Source organism: Bos mutus, chromosome 24, assembly GCF_027580195.1.
Source record: "Bos mutus isolate GX-2022 chromosome 24, NWIPB_WYAK_1.1, whole genome shotgun sequence".
NCBI lineage: Eukaryota > Metazoa > Chordata > Mammalia > Artiodactyla > Bovidae > Bos > Bos mutus.
This window is the reverse complement of record NC_091640.1, coordinates 519369-534685: the sequence shown is the minus strand read 5'-3', so window position 1 is coordinate 534685 and position 15317 is coordinate 519369. Positions and strand designations below refer to the sequence as shown.

The 15317-nt window shown below is 45.7% G+C and overlaps 1 protein-coding gene across 1 annotated transcript in view; it reads right to left on the bottom strand.

The window, feature by feature from the left end:
* Positions 1 to 8372: 8372 nt before the first annotated feature.
* PARD6G (par-6 family cell polarity regulator gamma) overlaps positions 8373 to 15317 on the bottom strand; it is a 77276-nt gene continuing 70331 nt past the window's right edge. The window contains 1 exon segment of the mRNA XM_005906837.2: positions 8373 to 11190. Coding sequence (XP_005906899.2) covers positions 10370 to 11190 — 821 coding nt within the window. The 3' untranslated portion in view covers positions 8373 to 10369.

The window sequence follows — 15317 nt, the reverse complement described above, 5'->3', positions numbered from 1 at the left end:
GTTTCAGCTTCAGCATCAGTCCTTCCAGTGAACACTCAGGACTGATCTTTATGATGGACTTGTTGGATCTCCTTGCAGTCCAAGGGACTCTCAAGAGTCTTCTCCAACACCGCAGTTCAGAAGCATCAATTCTTCAGCGCTCAGCTTTCTTCACAGTCCAACTCTCACATCCATACATGACCACTGGAAAAACCACAGCCTTGACTAGACGAACCTTTGTTGGCAAAGTAATGTCTCTGCTTTTGAATATGCTATCTAGGTTGGTTGGTACTTTCCTTCCAAGGAGTAAGCGTCTTTTAATTTCATTGCTGCAGTCACCATCTGCAGTGATTTTGGAGCCCCCCAAAATAAAGTCTGACACTGTTTCCACTGTTTAGGAGTAGCTAAATTTGTGCATTGAATTTATGAACAAAAAGTTTTAAGTTTTTAACAAAAACTTAAGAGAGTAGTGTGCAAAGAGTGTTGTTATTAGCTAGATAATTTGAATTGCAAAACTATTTTCACGTGGAATGTTTGTTTTTGAGTTGATAGGTTTGCTTAATAGAAGTGTTAATTTAACCTTTCTTGTTTCCATTATCGCAATTTGTAAAACCTGATAGGAATAGTGGAGCAGGGGCTGAGGTTCTTTCTACTCGTATTAATTTTAAAGGATACCTATTCAATTCTTGATCACGTGCAGAGGTGCCTGCTATGTCTGCGACGCAGCACTGGTGTGGCCGTAGACAGCAAGCCTAGTAGCCGCTGGGGACATCACTCCTTCGTCCATCATCCCCGCTCCGTTAAGTGGTGAAGGGGCAGAAAACAGACTCGCCTCGGGGTAACCCGAGCTCGAACCCAGCACGCAAGTCCTGGCTTCCTGAGCAGCTTTCTTAACACAGGCTTATACTCCTTGTGCCTTCTCATTTGTTTGATGAGAAATGAGGCTTTCTTTAAAGGCAAGTTTTGAGAGTCCCAATAAGAAACAGGTGTGAAGTTTTTGTTTTTTTATTTCAATAGAAATGGTTCCGGAGAGTGTGTATTTGCATAATGCCTGCAGGCCGCTCACCTGAGCCTCTCGGTCCTGTGGAAGACAGAGGTTAGGCTTTCCTACTTGCAGACAAGCCAGCTCTCCCGGAGGGATGCGTGCCTTTGCTCAGGCCGGGTGACACGGAGCGCGGGGGTGACTGCCTGCCTGCCAAGCACGTGTGGCTCTGCCGTGCGGCGCGAATCAGGACGGCTGCTCCAAGAGCACCGCGAAGCCGCGCGGAGGGCGGGGGCGCCGGGGGGAGTCAGGAACCGGGCCCGCAGGGCCCCCAGCCCTTGAACCCCGCGGAGGGAAGGGACTGGCCAACTGACTCAAGATGTATTGGCTTTCATATTCTCCAACTGCGCTTTTCAACCTTGGAAGGGCAGAAACACCCTGCAGAGATTGAGGAGGGTGAGAAGGAGCCGCTTTCCGAGCTGGACAGTGCAGCTGCCCAAGCGGATCACCGACGGGGCTGGGGTGTCTCCGCCCGCGGCCTGCCACCTGGCGGGCCCTGCTGCGGACGCCGGGGAGAGGGCTGCGCCTGAAGGGCCGGCGGTCAGGTCCGAGCGCTCATTGAGTGGTGCGCGCCCGCGGCCTGTAGCCGCCTGCTCTCCTGCCTCTGCCTCACCCCCTCAGGTGCGGGGAGAATCCCAGTCTCCGGGAGACCCCACGGCCTGAGGCCTTGAGCCCCGCTCGCCCCGGGCGGCTGGACCACTTCCTCCCGGCTTGCCTGCTCTCCCAAGGTGGGTGTTGGCACTGCCCTAGTCGCCGTGCTGGCTGGCCTTGTGCCAAACACATGTGAAACGTCATTTATTTGTCTAGTGGCCGCACTGTGTCTCCCTTGCTGCACTCAGGCTTTTCTCTAGGTGCGGTGAGGGGGCTGCTCTCCCTTGCGGTCCCTGGCTTCTCTCTCATCGGGAGGCTTGTGGGGAGCCTGGGTTCTGGGGCGCTTGGGCTTCAGCAGTTGTGGTGCGTGGGCTCAGTTGTCCCTCGGCGTGTAGAACCGTCCACGTCCCTTGAACTAGCAGGCGGATTCTTAACCTTTAACTACCAGGAAGTCCGAAAAGCACTTTTTTTTTTTTTTTTTTAAAACAGTTGGAATGTAAGTGGTGCCTAAGTCCGTTTTTTGTTTTAGGGGTCTGGGCTTCATTCCGTGCTTTTTCTTTGGGTACTGAATTCTGCATTCAGTTAGGAAACATCCCATTCAAGTTACTTCTCGTCCCCCGACCTCGCTGCCCTTCTGTTTCCGCCTGGAATGCTTCAAGTGAAAGTGAAGTCGCTCAGTCGTGCCCGACTCTTTGCGACCCTATGGATAGTAGCCTGCACCAAGCTCCTCCGTCTATGGGATTTTCAAGGCAAGAGTACTGGAGTGGGTTGCCATTTCCTTCTCCAGGAAATCTTCCCAACCCAGGGAACGAACCCAGGTCTCTTACACTATAGACAGACGCTTTACTGTCTGAGCCACCAGGGAAGTCAAATGACGCTTCAATCAGCTACTTCTTTGTTCCTTGATATTTAAGGACCAGCGTTATCCTTAGATTTGTTGTTGGGAAATTAATGTACTCCAGGAAAGTGTCATGTGACCTTTAAGACCCATTCAAGCACGGACCCCAAAGTGATTCATGGTCCACATTTTGCTGGTTATCAGACCACAGGTCAACAGGGTAGGTTGTGTGCAAAAGGATGTTTGTACCCAGGCAGCCTGAAGAGACAGGGAAGAAGCCGAGTGAACAAATCAGCTCAGAGTCCAAAGCATATTCCTAGACGGCTTAGGACCAGAAGTTTTGGACTCCTTTCCTTCCCCCCGCCCCCCCAGTTTTAAACATTGTGTTAGAATATACAGAACATAAAATATACCATCTTCAGTTCAGTTCAGTTGCTCAGTCATGTCTCACTCCTTGCAACCCCATGAATTGCAGCACGACAGGCCTCCCTGTCCATCACCAACTACTGGAGTTCACTCAGACTCCCATCCATCGAGTCAGTGATGCCATCCACTCATCTCATCCTCTGTCGTCCCCTTCTCCTGCCCCCAATCCCTCCCAGCATCAGAGTCTTTTCCAATGAGTCAACTCTTCGCATGAGGTGGCCAAAGTACTGGAGTTTCAGCTTTAGCATCATTCCTTCCAAAGAAATCCCAGGGCTGATCTCCTTCAGAATGGACATGTTGGATCTCCTTGCAGTCTAAGGGACTCTCAAGAGTCTTCTCCAACACCACAGTTCAAAAGCATCAATTCTTCGGAGCTCAGCTTTCTTCACAGTCCAACTCTCACATCCATACATGACCATAGGAAAAACCATGGCCTTGACTAGATGGACCTTTGTTGGCAAAGTAATGTCTCTGCTTTTGAATATGCTATCTAGGTTGGTCATAACTTTTCTTCCAAGGAGTAAGTGTCTTTTAATTTCATGGCTGCAGTCACCATCTGCAGTTAAGTTTACAGTTTGGTGGCATTAAATACTTCTACATTGTTGTGCCACTGTCACCACCATCCATCCACAGAACATTGTAAAAAAATAATTGTTTTATGGGTTGATGGGACTTTTAAAACATTTTTTTGTTTGACTGAGTTGGGTCTTAGTTGTGGCACACGGGGTCTTGGTTTTCCTTGTGGCAGGTCGGATGGATACCTGACCAGGGACTAAACCTGGGTTCCCTGCACGGGGAGCACAGAGTCTTAGCCATTGGATCTCCAGGCAAGTCGCCAGAACACTTTTATCTTCCCAAATTGAAATGCTGCCTCTATTCAACAGTGACTCCCAAATCTCACCTCCCCCAGCGCCTAGACCCCAGCATTCTGGTTTTTGTCTCTGTGTGATTTTTGCCTACTCTAGGGATCTCCTTTACATGGAGTCATTCAGCGCTAGTCCTTTTATGAGTGGCTTATTTTACCGAGCAGAGTCCTCCAGATTCATCCATGTTGTGGTGTGTGTCAGAGTGTCCTTCCTGTTCAAGGCTGAATGATATTCCATTGTATGTGTTTCCATTTTCTGTTTACCCGTTCTTCCATGAACAAGGCAGCCGTGAACATGGGTGCCCAAAGGCCTCACGCATCTGCTTTCACTTAATGCTCAGGGCATATGGGCCGATGAGGGTCAGCTGTGATGTGGGAAGGGCAAGCTGTGCCTGGTGCAAGACGAGCCATGAGTCCCTTCTTGGTGTTTTTCTGTACTTTACAAATTTTCTAAAATTTCACTCAGTTCTTTAAAAATACAAGGGGTGTGTCATCTAACAGGGTTACCAGTTGGAAAATGTGGTTAAATCCAATTGACCCACTCATAAGTGAGATCCGAGTGTCTGTCTGTGTCTGACTGACTGCACTTAGCGTGGTGCCCTCAGGTCCATCCATGTTGTCCCAAATGGCAAGAGTTTGTTCTTGTTTATGGCTGAGTAGTATTCCTTTGTATGTATATGTGTTTACATAAATATATTAATGAAAATTATCTGTATATAATTATACTAGGCCTGTTAGTATTTTCTTTATATATGTAGAGGCTCCTGTGTTGGGTGCATAAATAGTACTTCTTGTTGTTTAGTTGCTAAGTCGTGTCTGACCTGTAGCCCTCCAGGCTCCTCTGTCCATGGGATTCCCAGGCAAGAATACTGGAGTGGGTTGCCATTTCCTCCTCCAGCATAAATATTTACAAATGTTATATCCTTTTGTGGATTGACCCCTTGATCATTGTGTGATGCCCTTTGTGTCTCTTATCACAAACTTTGTTTTAAAGTCTATTTTGTTTTAAAGCATAGCTGTTGCAGCTTTCTTTTGGTTTCCATTTCTGTGGAACATCTTTTTCCACCCCTTCATTTTCAGCCTATGTGTGTTCTTACATCTGATGTGTAGATAGCATATAGATGGGTCTTGTTTTTTTTTTAATCCATCAGCCACTGTTTTTTTTTTTTTTCAGTCTGTCTGTTGATTAGAAAATTTAACCAATTTAAATTTAAATTTATTATTGACGGGTATATATATGTTCCCATTTTGTTACCTGGTTTGTGACTGTTTTGTAGTTTCTCTGCTTCTTCTTACTCTCTCCCCTTGTGGTTTGATGACTTTCTTTAGTGTTCTTAGATTCCTTTCTACTATGTATATGTTGTAGTTAAGAGTTATTTTTACTACTTTAGTTTCTTAACCTTCATATTAACTTTATAAGTGATAAATCCATGTTTTGCCTTCTTATACATTCATGGGGTTCTCAAGGCTGGTATACTGGAGTGGTTTGCCATTCCCTTCTCCGGTGGATCATGTTTTGTCAGAACTCTTCACTATGACCCATCCATCTTGGATGGCCCTGAATGGCATGGCTCATAATTTCGAGTTATGCATGAACTTGGGCAAACTCTGGGAGATGATGAGGGACATGGAAGCCTGGTGTGCTGCAGTCCATGGGGTCCTGAAGAGTTGGACATGACTTGGTGACTGAACAACAACAACAATCCACTACCTTTACCTTTTTCAGTGAGAATTAGACTTCCATATATTTTCTTTTTACTAATTAGAGCTTAAAATCATTCTTTTCACATTTCTTGTAAGGCTGGTGTACTTGTGATGAACTCCATTACTTTTTGCTTGTCTGGAAAACTCTTTATCTCTCTTTCAGTTCTGAATGATAACTTTGCCAAGAGAGTGTTATTGGTTGGAAATGTTTTCTTTCAGCACTTTGAATATATTGTGCTACTCCTTACTGGCCCGCAAAGTTTCTGCTGAAAATACTGCTGATGGTATTATGGAGCTTCTCTTGTATATATGTTGTTTTTCTCTTGCTGCTTTTTTTGAAGTATAGATTTACAATATTACATTAATTTCAAGTGTACAACATAGTGAATACATATTTTTATAGATTATACACCATTAAAAATTATCACAAAGTAATGATTACAATTCCCTGTGTTGTACAATATATCCTTGCTGGTTATGAATTTTATACACAGTAGTTTCTGTAACTTAGTCCCATCCTGCTAACATGCTCCTTCCCATTTCCCTCTCCCCAGAGGTAACTACTAGTTTGTTTTTTCTATCTGTGAGTCTGTTTTGGTTTTGATATATATATTCATTAGTTTTATATTCCAGAAATAAATATCATTATAGTATTCGTCTTTCTCCATCTGATTTATTTCACTAAGTGTATTTTCTAGGTCCTCCCGCATTGCTGCAAATGGCAGTGACTCCTTTTTTTCTTATGACTGAGTAATATTCCATTGTGTGTGTGTGTAGTAATATCCCATTGTGTGTGTGTGTACAGTAATATTCCATTGTATGTGTGTAGTAATATTCCATTGTGTATGTAGTAATATTCCATTATGTGTGTGCATAGTAATATCCCATTGTGTGTGTATATAGCAATATCCCATTGTGTGTGTGCGTAGTGATATCCCATTGTGTGTGTGTGTACAGTAATATTCCATTGTATGTGTGTAGTAATATTCCATTGTATATGTAGTAATATTCCATTGTGTGTGTGTGTAGTAATATCCCATTGTGTGTGTGCATAGTAATATCCCATTGTGTGTGTGCATAGTAATATCCCATTGTGTGTGTGCGTAGTAATATCCTATTATGTGTGTGTGTAGTGATATCCCATTGTGTGTGTGCGTAGTAATATCCCATTATGTGTGTGTGTAGTGATATCCCATTGTGTGTATGTGTAGTAATGTCCCATTGTGTGTATGTGTAGTAATAGTCCATTGTGTGTGTGTGGGTGTAGTAATACCCCATTGTGTGTATGTATAGTAATATCTGATTTTGTGTATGTGTAGTAATATCCCATTGTGTGTATGTGTAGTAATATCCCATTGTGTGTATGTGTAGTAATATCCCATTGTGTGTGTGTGTGTGTATGTAGTAATATTCCATTGTGTGTGTGTGTACCAGTATTCCATTCTGTGTGGAATTTGCAGTGCTTCCCTGGTAGTTGCTTCAGTTTATATTCAGTTCATGTGGGTGGGCTTGTATGAAGACCGTGATTTGGTTCTGGAGCAGTAACACAAACCCTCGGTTTGCCATGAAACACGTGTAGGCATGCTTGATGCAATCACTGGATCCACTAGAAGCAACACTTGTGTGGAGAGAGCTCTTCCCCCAGCACACTAGCTTGGGGTCAAGAGGGTTCAACTCAAGAAATGTTTCCTTACAAAGCTCCCTGGGAAAGGGAATGTGGAAAACAGTGCTTGCTTCCTGGAAGGGGGACCATTCCTTAGGAAACTGTCTGGTAAGGCAAAGTTCTCAATCCCTGAAAGTTATCTTTTTATGAAGATCCTGAAGAAAATAAGATAAATGAGGAAACATGGAAAAGGAGCTTGTGTGTTGACCTGGGAGGTCTTTGGGATAAGAAGTATGTAGCAAGTTGATGTCAGAGGCAGAAAGGAATAGGTGTGGTGTTAGAAGAAAAAGTTAATCACTGAATAGTATTTCTGCCCATCAGGAAACACTTTTTGAAGGTTACCTGATATTAAGTTAGGATCTTAGTACCAGCATTTTCCAGACATCTTTGTGACTCACCAAAAGACGTCACTGCCAGTCTTTGGCTGCTCTGTAAAACTGAGACGCTACATAACCACTGATTGGTGGATAGGGTCTCCTTGTCGGCTGCAAGGCTGGTTCTTCTGAGGTGTTGCAGGCTCTGGGGCTGGCAACATGTGTCACTATAAGGTCACGTGACCTGCACTCCCCAGCTGGTCAGCCAGGTATGTTCCCCTGCATCTCTGACCCCACCCCTGAGTCAACTCAGAGCATGGATCCAGCCTCAGTCCCCGCCTCCCCAGCTGCCCCTCACAGGTGTGGGGTCACTCTAGAAGCACTGCTGGTGTTCCCTCCCAATGGAAAGGGCAGTCTGTAGCCCAGTGTGTCAGGGAGGGTGTAGTGCAGTGCCTCATGCTGGTAAAGCATACGTGCTATTTCTTCCAGGAATTGGTACTTGCTGCCATCACCTTGTCGTTTGTAATTTACTGCATGAGTGGATCTTGATGTATTTATCATTGACAGTACTGAATGTATAAGTGTTATTGGAAAATTTTCAAACTAAGGTGTATTTTCAAAAAGCTGCATGGTTAGTTTTTCAGAAAAGCTGTTTCATATTGACTTCCAAAGAAGGTTCTGGACCTAAGACACAACCACCTCCTGTCAAATATGAGTGCAGTTTGTCATTAGAAATGCCCTACTGCCTACTTCAGTCTGAGCCCATTTTTCCCTCTGTAAAGTAGGGCTACTGGTGCTTTCCTGTGAAGAATGTGTGAGCATCAAGGGAACAAACCTGGCACACGAGAGGCACTTGGTAAACATTAGAGGCGTTTCATCCTGAGGGTAAGTTTATCTCTGCTGATCGTTAACACACATGCTCTCCGATATTTAGAACCAGCTGGAAAATATTAAAAGCAAAGAAAGAGTTTTTATTCTTTGATATATAAAAACCAAGAAGACTTTCAAGTGTATACAACATAGTTTTTTTTTTTTGTCTTTTTCTTTTTTTTAAGAAGAAAATTGCAGAAATATAGACTTGGGTAGAAAAATACACTCAAGCAGCTGCTCAAGACAATTTGTAACTCCTAAAATTATGAGCAATAGCACACAAATCTCAGCATAAGCCTTTTTTTTTCTTTAAAAAATTATTCACATTTGTTTAAAAACTTAAGATACGGTAAGAAATATAACTTTCCTTCTTGGTAACACACCTTGTTTTTTGAGAAGATATTCAGTGACCAGCAATAACTTAGTGATAGAAACTTTGCCTTAGAGTTTTGGTTCTATGACACGTGTCATAGTAAAAGAAATACTTCCTACTCCTGGGGCCCCCAAATGCTCATACAGTTCATTGGAGCCCATAAACCTGGGGGTCCTAGACCTCAGAGGAGGAGCATCCTTGGTCTTCCCTGTATTTTAGGACCAAAACAGACAGTGATCTTGGCATACAAATAACAAAAACAAAGGTGCAGGAGACCACAGCTACTCAGTAAAAGCTATTTATGTCCAATAAATAGTTTCTAAGAGAAAAATAACTTTCTTTTCACTTAATGAATTCAGGAGAAATAAAAACATTGTGATACACGGTTTGACATCTGTTATCAAACTGACATCCATAAAGTCAGTTCTGCCACTGACCAGCAGGGGGTGCTAGACCACAGGAGAAGCAGCTGCATAGTTTCCCAAAGGGCAACCTACAAAAATACATCTACCTGTATTTACATGGAAACTTTTTTGGGTGAAAGTTTAGTTTTCAAAGGATAAATGTAACATTTTCTCCTCAACACTGGGTTCAAGCAAAAATATATATAAAATTTGGATGAAACATGAATAAACCTTTAAGATTACTAAATATGTAAATATTGATCGAATATCAAAGGGAAGTGACAATGAATTTACTCTGTGTTAAAAATCTTTACACTTCATGTGACTTGTTATTTAAAAGAAAAGATGCAGAACGCATACATCTGAATGGCTGAGACCTCTCAGAGGCCCGAGTGACATGTGGCTGGCTTGGCCACCATTCCTCATGGAAACATGTCAAAACCACCCTCAGAGTCACAGTCCCAGGAACAGAGTGGTGTTTATCTCAGAGTAGATAATGGCTTTTGATCACAGATGGTGAGCTGCACCTTCCACTCTCTTCCAAAGTTAAATTCACCTTCAAAGGTCTCACAAAGTTGCCCACAGGGCGAGTTCCCCGCCACGATCACCATGACCACTTCACATGGGTTCTCTCTTCCCAGCGAGGTGTGGGAGTTCAACACCCACTTGGCTATTTGAGACAGGACTACAAACTGTGAAATTCTGAAATTCATCCTCTGCAGTCATGCTTAGTATAGGTTTGGGTGCACTTGCTCTTAAATTCCAGTCTCTGCCTTCTTGCCACATTCTGTCTTCACAGCCTTCTGGCCCATCAGCAGGATCAGTGCAAGTCGGCAGGAAGCACAGTGAAAACATGACGACTATTTACTGAGTTGGCCAAAAAGTTTCTTTGGGCTTTCTCATAGCATCTTACAGAAAAACCCGAATGAGATTTTTTGCCAACTCAATACAAAAGTAATTTAAAGGCTTCATTTAAAAAAAAAAGTATGTTTTTAAAATTTAAAAATGAAATATTTTCTGTGCTTAGGTCATTTCTACCACTTCACAAAGGTGCTGGACCTGGCACCTGGGCCAGTATAGACTGTGCACATGTGTGTGTTTTATATTCTACGGAGAAACTCTATAAAGTTTTTTTCTATTCATGAGTTGAAAGAAAGAATAGGGTTATGGATGAAAAGGGAGGGATAAGTAAAAACAACAAATAGGAGGAGTGAAGTATATAATTTTTTCTTATTTTAAAATTGGAATAGAATTTTAGAAGTGTTTCTCCTTGGTAAACTGAGCTGTCTGGTGCCTGGCCCTACAGGGTGACCGCCGGCCCGTGCTCCTCCACCCCTCCCGGGGGCAGGGCCAGGCTGTGGCGAGGGTCAGAGCGGAGGGAGCTGAGAAGCCTCTGGACGCTGCCCTCCCGCCCAGGGCTGTGTAGGCTGGGCGCCAGGCCTGCGCCGTTGACGCGCGTGAGGCTGCCTGGAGGCGGCCTGGGGGCCAGCCGGGGCTCCAGCACGCCCTCGAGGACCACGTCGGCCTCCTCGTCGCTCTCCATCTCGTCCGGGGGCAAGTTCTGCAGGACATGGGCCGCGGGCAGGCTGTGGCGGCTGGCTGTGCTGTCCGAGGAGCGGCCGGAGCTGCCTGAGGCACGGCTGCCCCGCACCACGTTGTTCCTCTGGTTGGCGGGCTTGACCGTCACGATGAGGTTGTGGCTGTTGGCGATCATCATGTCCGTGACCTGGTCCAGTGTCTTCCCAGCCACCTCAATCCCGTTCACCTCCAGGACCTCGTCATCCACGGCCAGCAGCCCGGTGCTCTCGGCGAGGCCGCCAGGCACCATGCGGGAGATGAAGACGCCAGGCACCTTCTCCAGCCCCTGCGGGGCCACACGCACACTCGTGCCGTCGCGAATGTAGAAGCCCAGCGGCTTCTGGCAGCCATGCCGGTACAGCCTCACGCGGCGGTGCGTCTCAGGAACGATGTCCACGTCGATGATGGAGGACACCGGGCGGAAGTCGTGTGGCAGGCCGATGTGCAGGTGTGTGCGCCGGCGGGGGCCATCTTCCCGCAGGGCCAGTGGGCGCCGCCGCCTGGACAGCGAGCCCGCCCCAAAGCTGCAGTGCTCAGCCTCTTCTGGAAAAGCACAGAGAGGACAGTGAGAGCACAGATCGGGGGCAGTGGGGAAGCACAAGTCAGGCTGCACTGAACACTCAGAGTGTCAGGTAAGTCCTGACTTTCTGCAGCTCGCCTCCCACCACCTCTCTGATGTGTTGTGTGATCCTAGGAAGTCTGAGACGGTGAGCAAATCAAATGGAGTAAAGAACTAACTAAAACACAGAACTCCCACACATGCCTTGGAGCTGAATCATCAATTCATCTCGTCACATGTCAGTTTCTGGGAGAGTCTCAGCTTCTCGGATGACATGCAGGCTACTAGCTTCACTAGTGGTTTTGATGAGCCCACAGCAATCCTGCCATCGGCCAAACTGGCCCAACAATATTCACCAGGCAAATGTTGGATGCCAAGTTCAAGCACAATCACCTCCCTAAATTCAGCTTTACAGGCAACCAACAGAATGGTTGAAAGGTTAAGACAATTAACAGTGGATGCAAGGTTTAAACGTGCCTGGCTGGATTCTGCAGTGACAGTGGAGCAGGGACTCCAGGAATGGCCCCCCACCTGGACAGCAATGGCAGGGGCAGAGTCTGTCTGATGTAACTAATTTGGAACTTGAGAGTCTGTTGAAGGCTCACCTTCCAAGGGAAGAGCTGGCTGCTAATTGAACTCAGTTCTGGGTAATTCAACTCTCAGTGCAGTAGCAGCTACCTAGTCCACCCCCAGCACCCTGGCAGGCAGCTGTGCACTGATCCTGGAGCAGTTTGTGGGACCTGTCCTCCAAACATCAGGTATCTTCTCTGACTACTGATTGATCCTTCTCATCACAAAGGTGTAGACGGGTGGGTGGCTTTTGCTGCACCTCCCTGTGTTGTTGCAAGCCCCTCCCCTTCCACCTGAAGGAACATTCCAGAGAGTGAGAGGACTGGCACCCTTTCTCTCCCTTCATTTTTCACCTTTTCCCACTTTGGGAGCCAAAGCTTAAAGTCCAGGACATTAAAAACAGCTGCATATATAGGGAAAGTTAGAAAGTGACTGTGCATGCTCAAGGAAAGGCTCAGAAAGGACCTTAGAAGACCTTAAGTTCACACTTTAATGCTGATACTCAGCACAAAGACAGTCTACAACAATTAAAAAAAAATTAGAAAAACAACCATAGCAAATCCTGGGGAAGGGGTACAATATAATTTCCAGAGCTACCACATTATGAATCCCCATTGTTCAGTAACAACAGAGAATCACAAAGCCTACAAAGAAACAAGAGTGTGCCCCAACTCAAAGGAAAATCGTAGTAGAAACGGGCCCCGAAACAACCTGATGGCAGATTTACTAGACAAAGACTTTAAAACAATGGCCTAAAACATGATTAAAAACAAAAAGATATAGGGCAAATCAAGAAAACAATGTGTGAACAAAATGGAAATATCAAGAGAGAGATAGAAAACCTAAAAGGAAACTAAATTGAAATTCTGGAGATGAAATTACAATAATGGAAAGTAGTGAATGGGGGATTCCAAGGCAGATTTGAGCAGGCAGAAGAAGGAATTAGTGAACTTGAAGACAGGACAGTAGAAATTATCCTTTCTGAGGAAAAACAACAAAAGGTTAAAGAAAAGTGAACAGAGCCTAAGCAATCACCGGGACATCATTAAGCAAACTGACGTGTAGTTTGTGAAACTCTCAGAAGGAGAAGCGGAGAAGGCAATGGCAACCTACTCCAGTACTTTTGCCTGGAGAATCCCATGGACGGAGGAACCTGGTAGGCTATAGTCCATGGGGTCGCTAAGAGTCAGACACAACGAGCAACTTCACTTTCACTTTTCACTTTCGTGCATTGGATAAGGAAATGGCAACCCACTCCAGTGTTCTTGCCTGGAGAATCCCAGGGATGGAGGAGCCTGGTGGGCTGCCATTTATGGGGTCGCACAGAGTTGGACACGACTGATGCGACTTAGCAGCAGCAGCAGCAGCAGCAGCAGGAGAACAGAAAAGGGTGGAGGGACTATTTGAAGAAATAATGGCTAAAAACTCCCAAATGTGATGAAATGTGCAAATGTAAAAGCCCATGCTCAACGAACTCTAAGAAGAAGTCAAAGAGACCCAAGATGACAATATAATCAAACTTAATTAAGACACAATGTAATTTTACATGCTCCAGAACCCAGAAGCAGTAATATGAAAGGAGGCTGGGGCAGACCCACCTGTTGATCTCAGAGAGTCTCCTGGGTAGGTAGAAGGTGACTGCAGATCACCCTAGAGACACAGATGCTGGTGGCCGCCATTTAGGGGAACTCATTCTGTCACATGGACTCTAGCACTAGAAAGTGCCATCTTTGACTTCTCCCTCTAGCTTATTAGCTTCAGGACCCAGCCCATCCCCTGCCCAACAGTCTGAAGGCACCAGCACTGGGAGCTGGGCAGGGACACAGCCCCACCTACCAGCATGCAGGTTGCCTAAAGACCCCCTGAGTCCACAGCTACTCCTGCAAACACCTTCTCCACCAGAAGGCCCTGGTACCACACACTGGAGCTACAGCCAGGGTTCCCCTAGGAACACCACAGCTAGAGACTCCAGGACCTAGCTTTGCTCACCAATGAGCCTCAGAGCCCCCTGAGCCCTGGCCACCAGCAGACAGACACCAGCCCCAGGAACACCACAACCAGAGACTCCAGGACCCAGCTTCACCCACCAGTGGGTGGACACTGGCCATAAGATTACTGCAGCTTGCCTTATCAGCTCTCAGGCCATCAGCAAACTGGCCACAGTCTCAGGATATCTCAGGATCCAGCCGTCAATGCCCCCCCTTGCCCCCACCAACAGTGGGATGAAACCTGCTATGAAACCCCAATGGCCTTTCAGTGAGAGGCCTCAGGACCTGGCTTCAACCACCAGTGAGCCAGAACTAACCCCTGGACCCCCGGTCCCCAGAATCAGTCACCTTAAAGCCAACAGCAGCTCTGAGACACCTTAGAATCCTCAGCCAGCTGCCCGAGGAGAAAGTCCCATTCACCAGCAGGCCGGTATCAGCTTTGGGATACTGGAGAACCTACCCACCAACAGGCCAACACTAGATCCAGGAAATCTGGTTCTGCAGCCATCCACCCTGGAACCAGGCTCCACCCAACAGTGAGCACTAGACCTGCAGGCAGGCAGGGTTCTGCAGCCAGCTGCCCTGTGACCTGGCTTTGCCACCCAGAGGCCAGTGGTCTCCACCCACAGTAGAGCCTGGCAAACCAGCAGACAGGGCCAGCTGCACCTACCAGACTGCCCATAGGGTCATCCTGCTGCAACAGAAGAGCCCACAAGCCCTCACGCAGCATATTGCTCTGGTGACCAGAGAGGTGTGTGCTGCAAGGAGCATGACATCTCCTAAAAAAGGCTGCTTCTCTAAGATCAGGAAATGTAACCAACATATGAGATACACAGAAATAAAAACAGCAAATTAGGCAAAATGAGGCAATAGAGGAACAGATTCCAAATGAAAAAAAAAAAAAAAAACCCATAAGAACCAAGAGAAATAGATAAGCAATTTACCTGGTAAATAGCTCATGGTAATATCATCAAGGTAATCAAAGAACTTGGGAGAAGAATGGATGAGCAGATTGAAAAGTTATTAATTTTAAACAAAAAGCAAGAAAATATAAAGAATGATCAGAGACATACAATAACTAAAATGAAAATACACTAGAAGGAATCAACAGCAGATTAAATGATACAGGTCTGGATCAGCGAGCTGGTAGACAGAGCAGTGGAAATCAGAGTAGTGCAAGCTGAACAGAAAAAAATAAAATGAGGATAGTTTAAGAGGTCTCTAGGATAATATCAACTGTACTAACATTTGCATCAAAGGGGCCCCAGAAATAGAAAAAGGGGCTGAAAATACATTTAGGATATACTAGCTGAAAACTTCCCTAACCTGGGAAAGGAAGCAGACATCCAGGTCCAGGAAGTAGAAAGCCCACGCAGGATCAATCCAAAGAGGACCACACCAAGATAACTTGTAATTAAAATGGCAGAAATTGTGATAAAGAGAATATTCGTGGCAGAGAATATTAATGGCAGCATTAATATTAAAGGAAAAAACAAAAGCAACACACAAGGGGCTTTTCAGCAGAAACTCTGCAAGCCAGAAGGGAGTGGCAC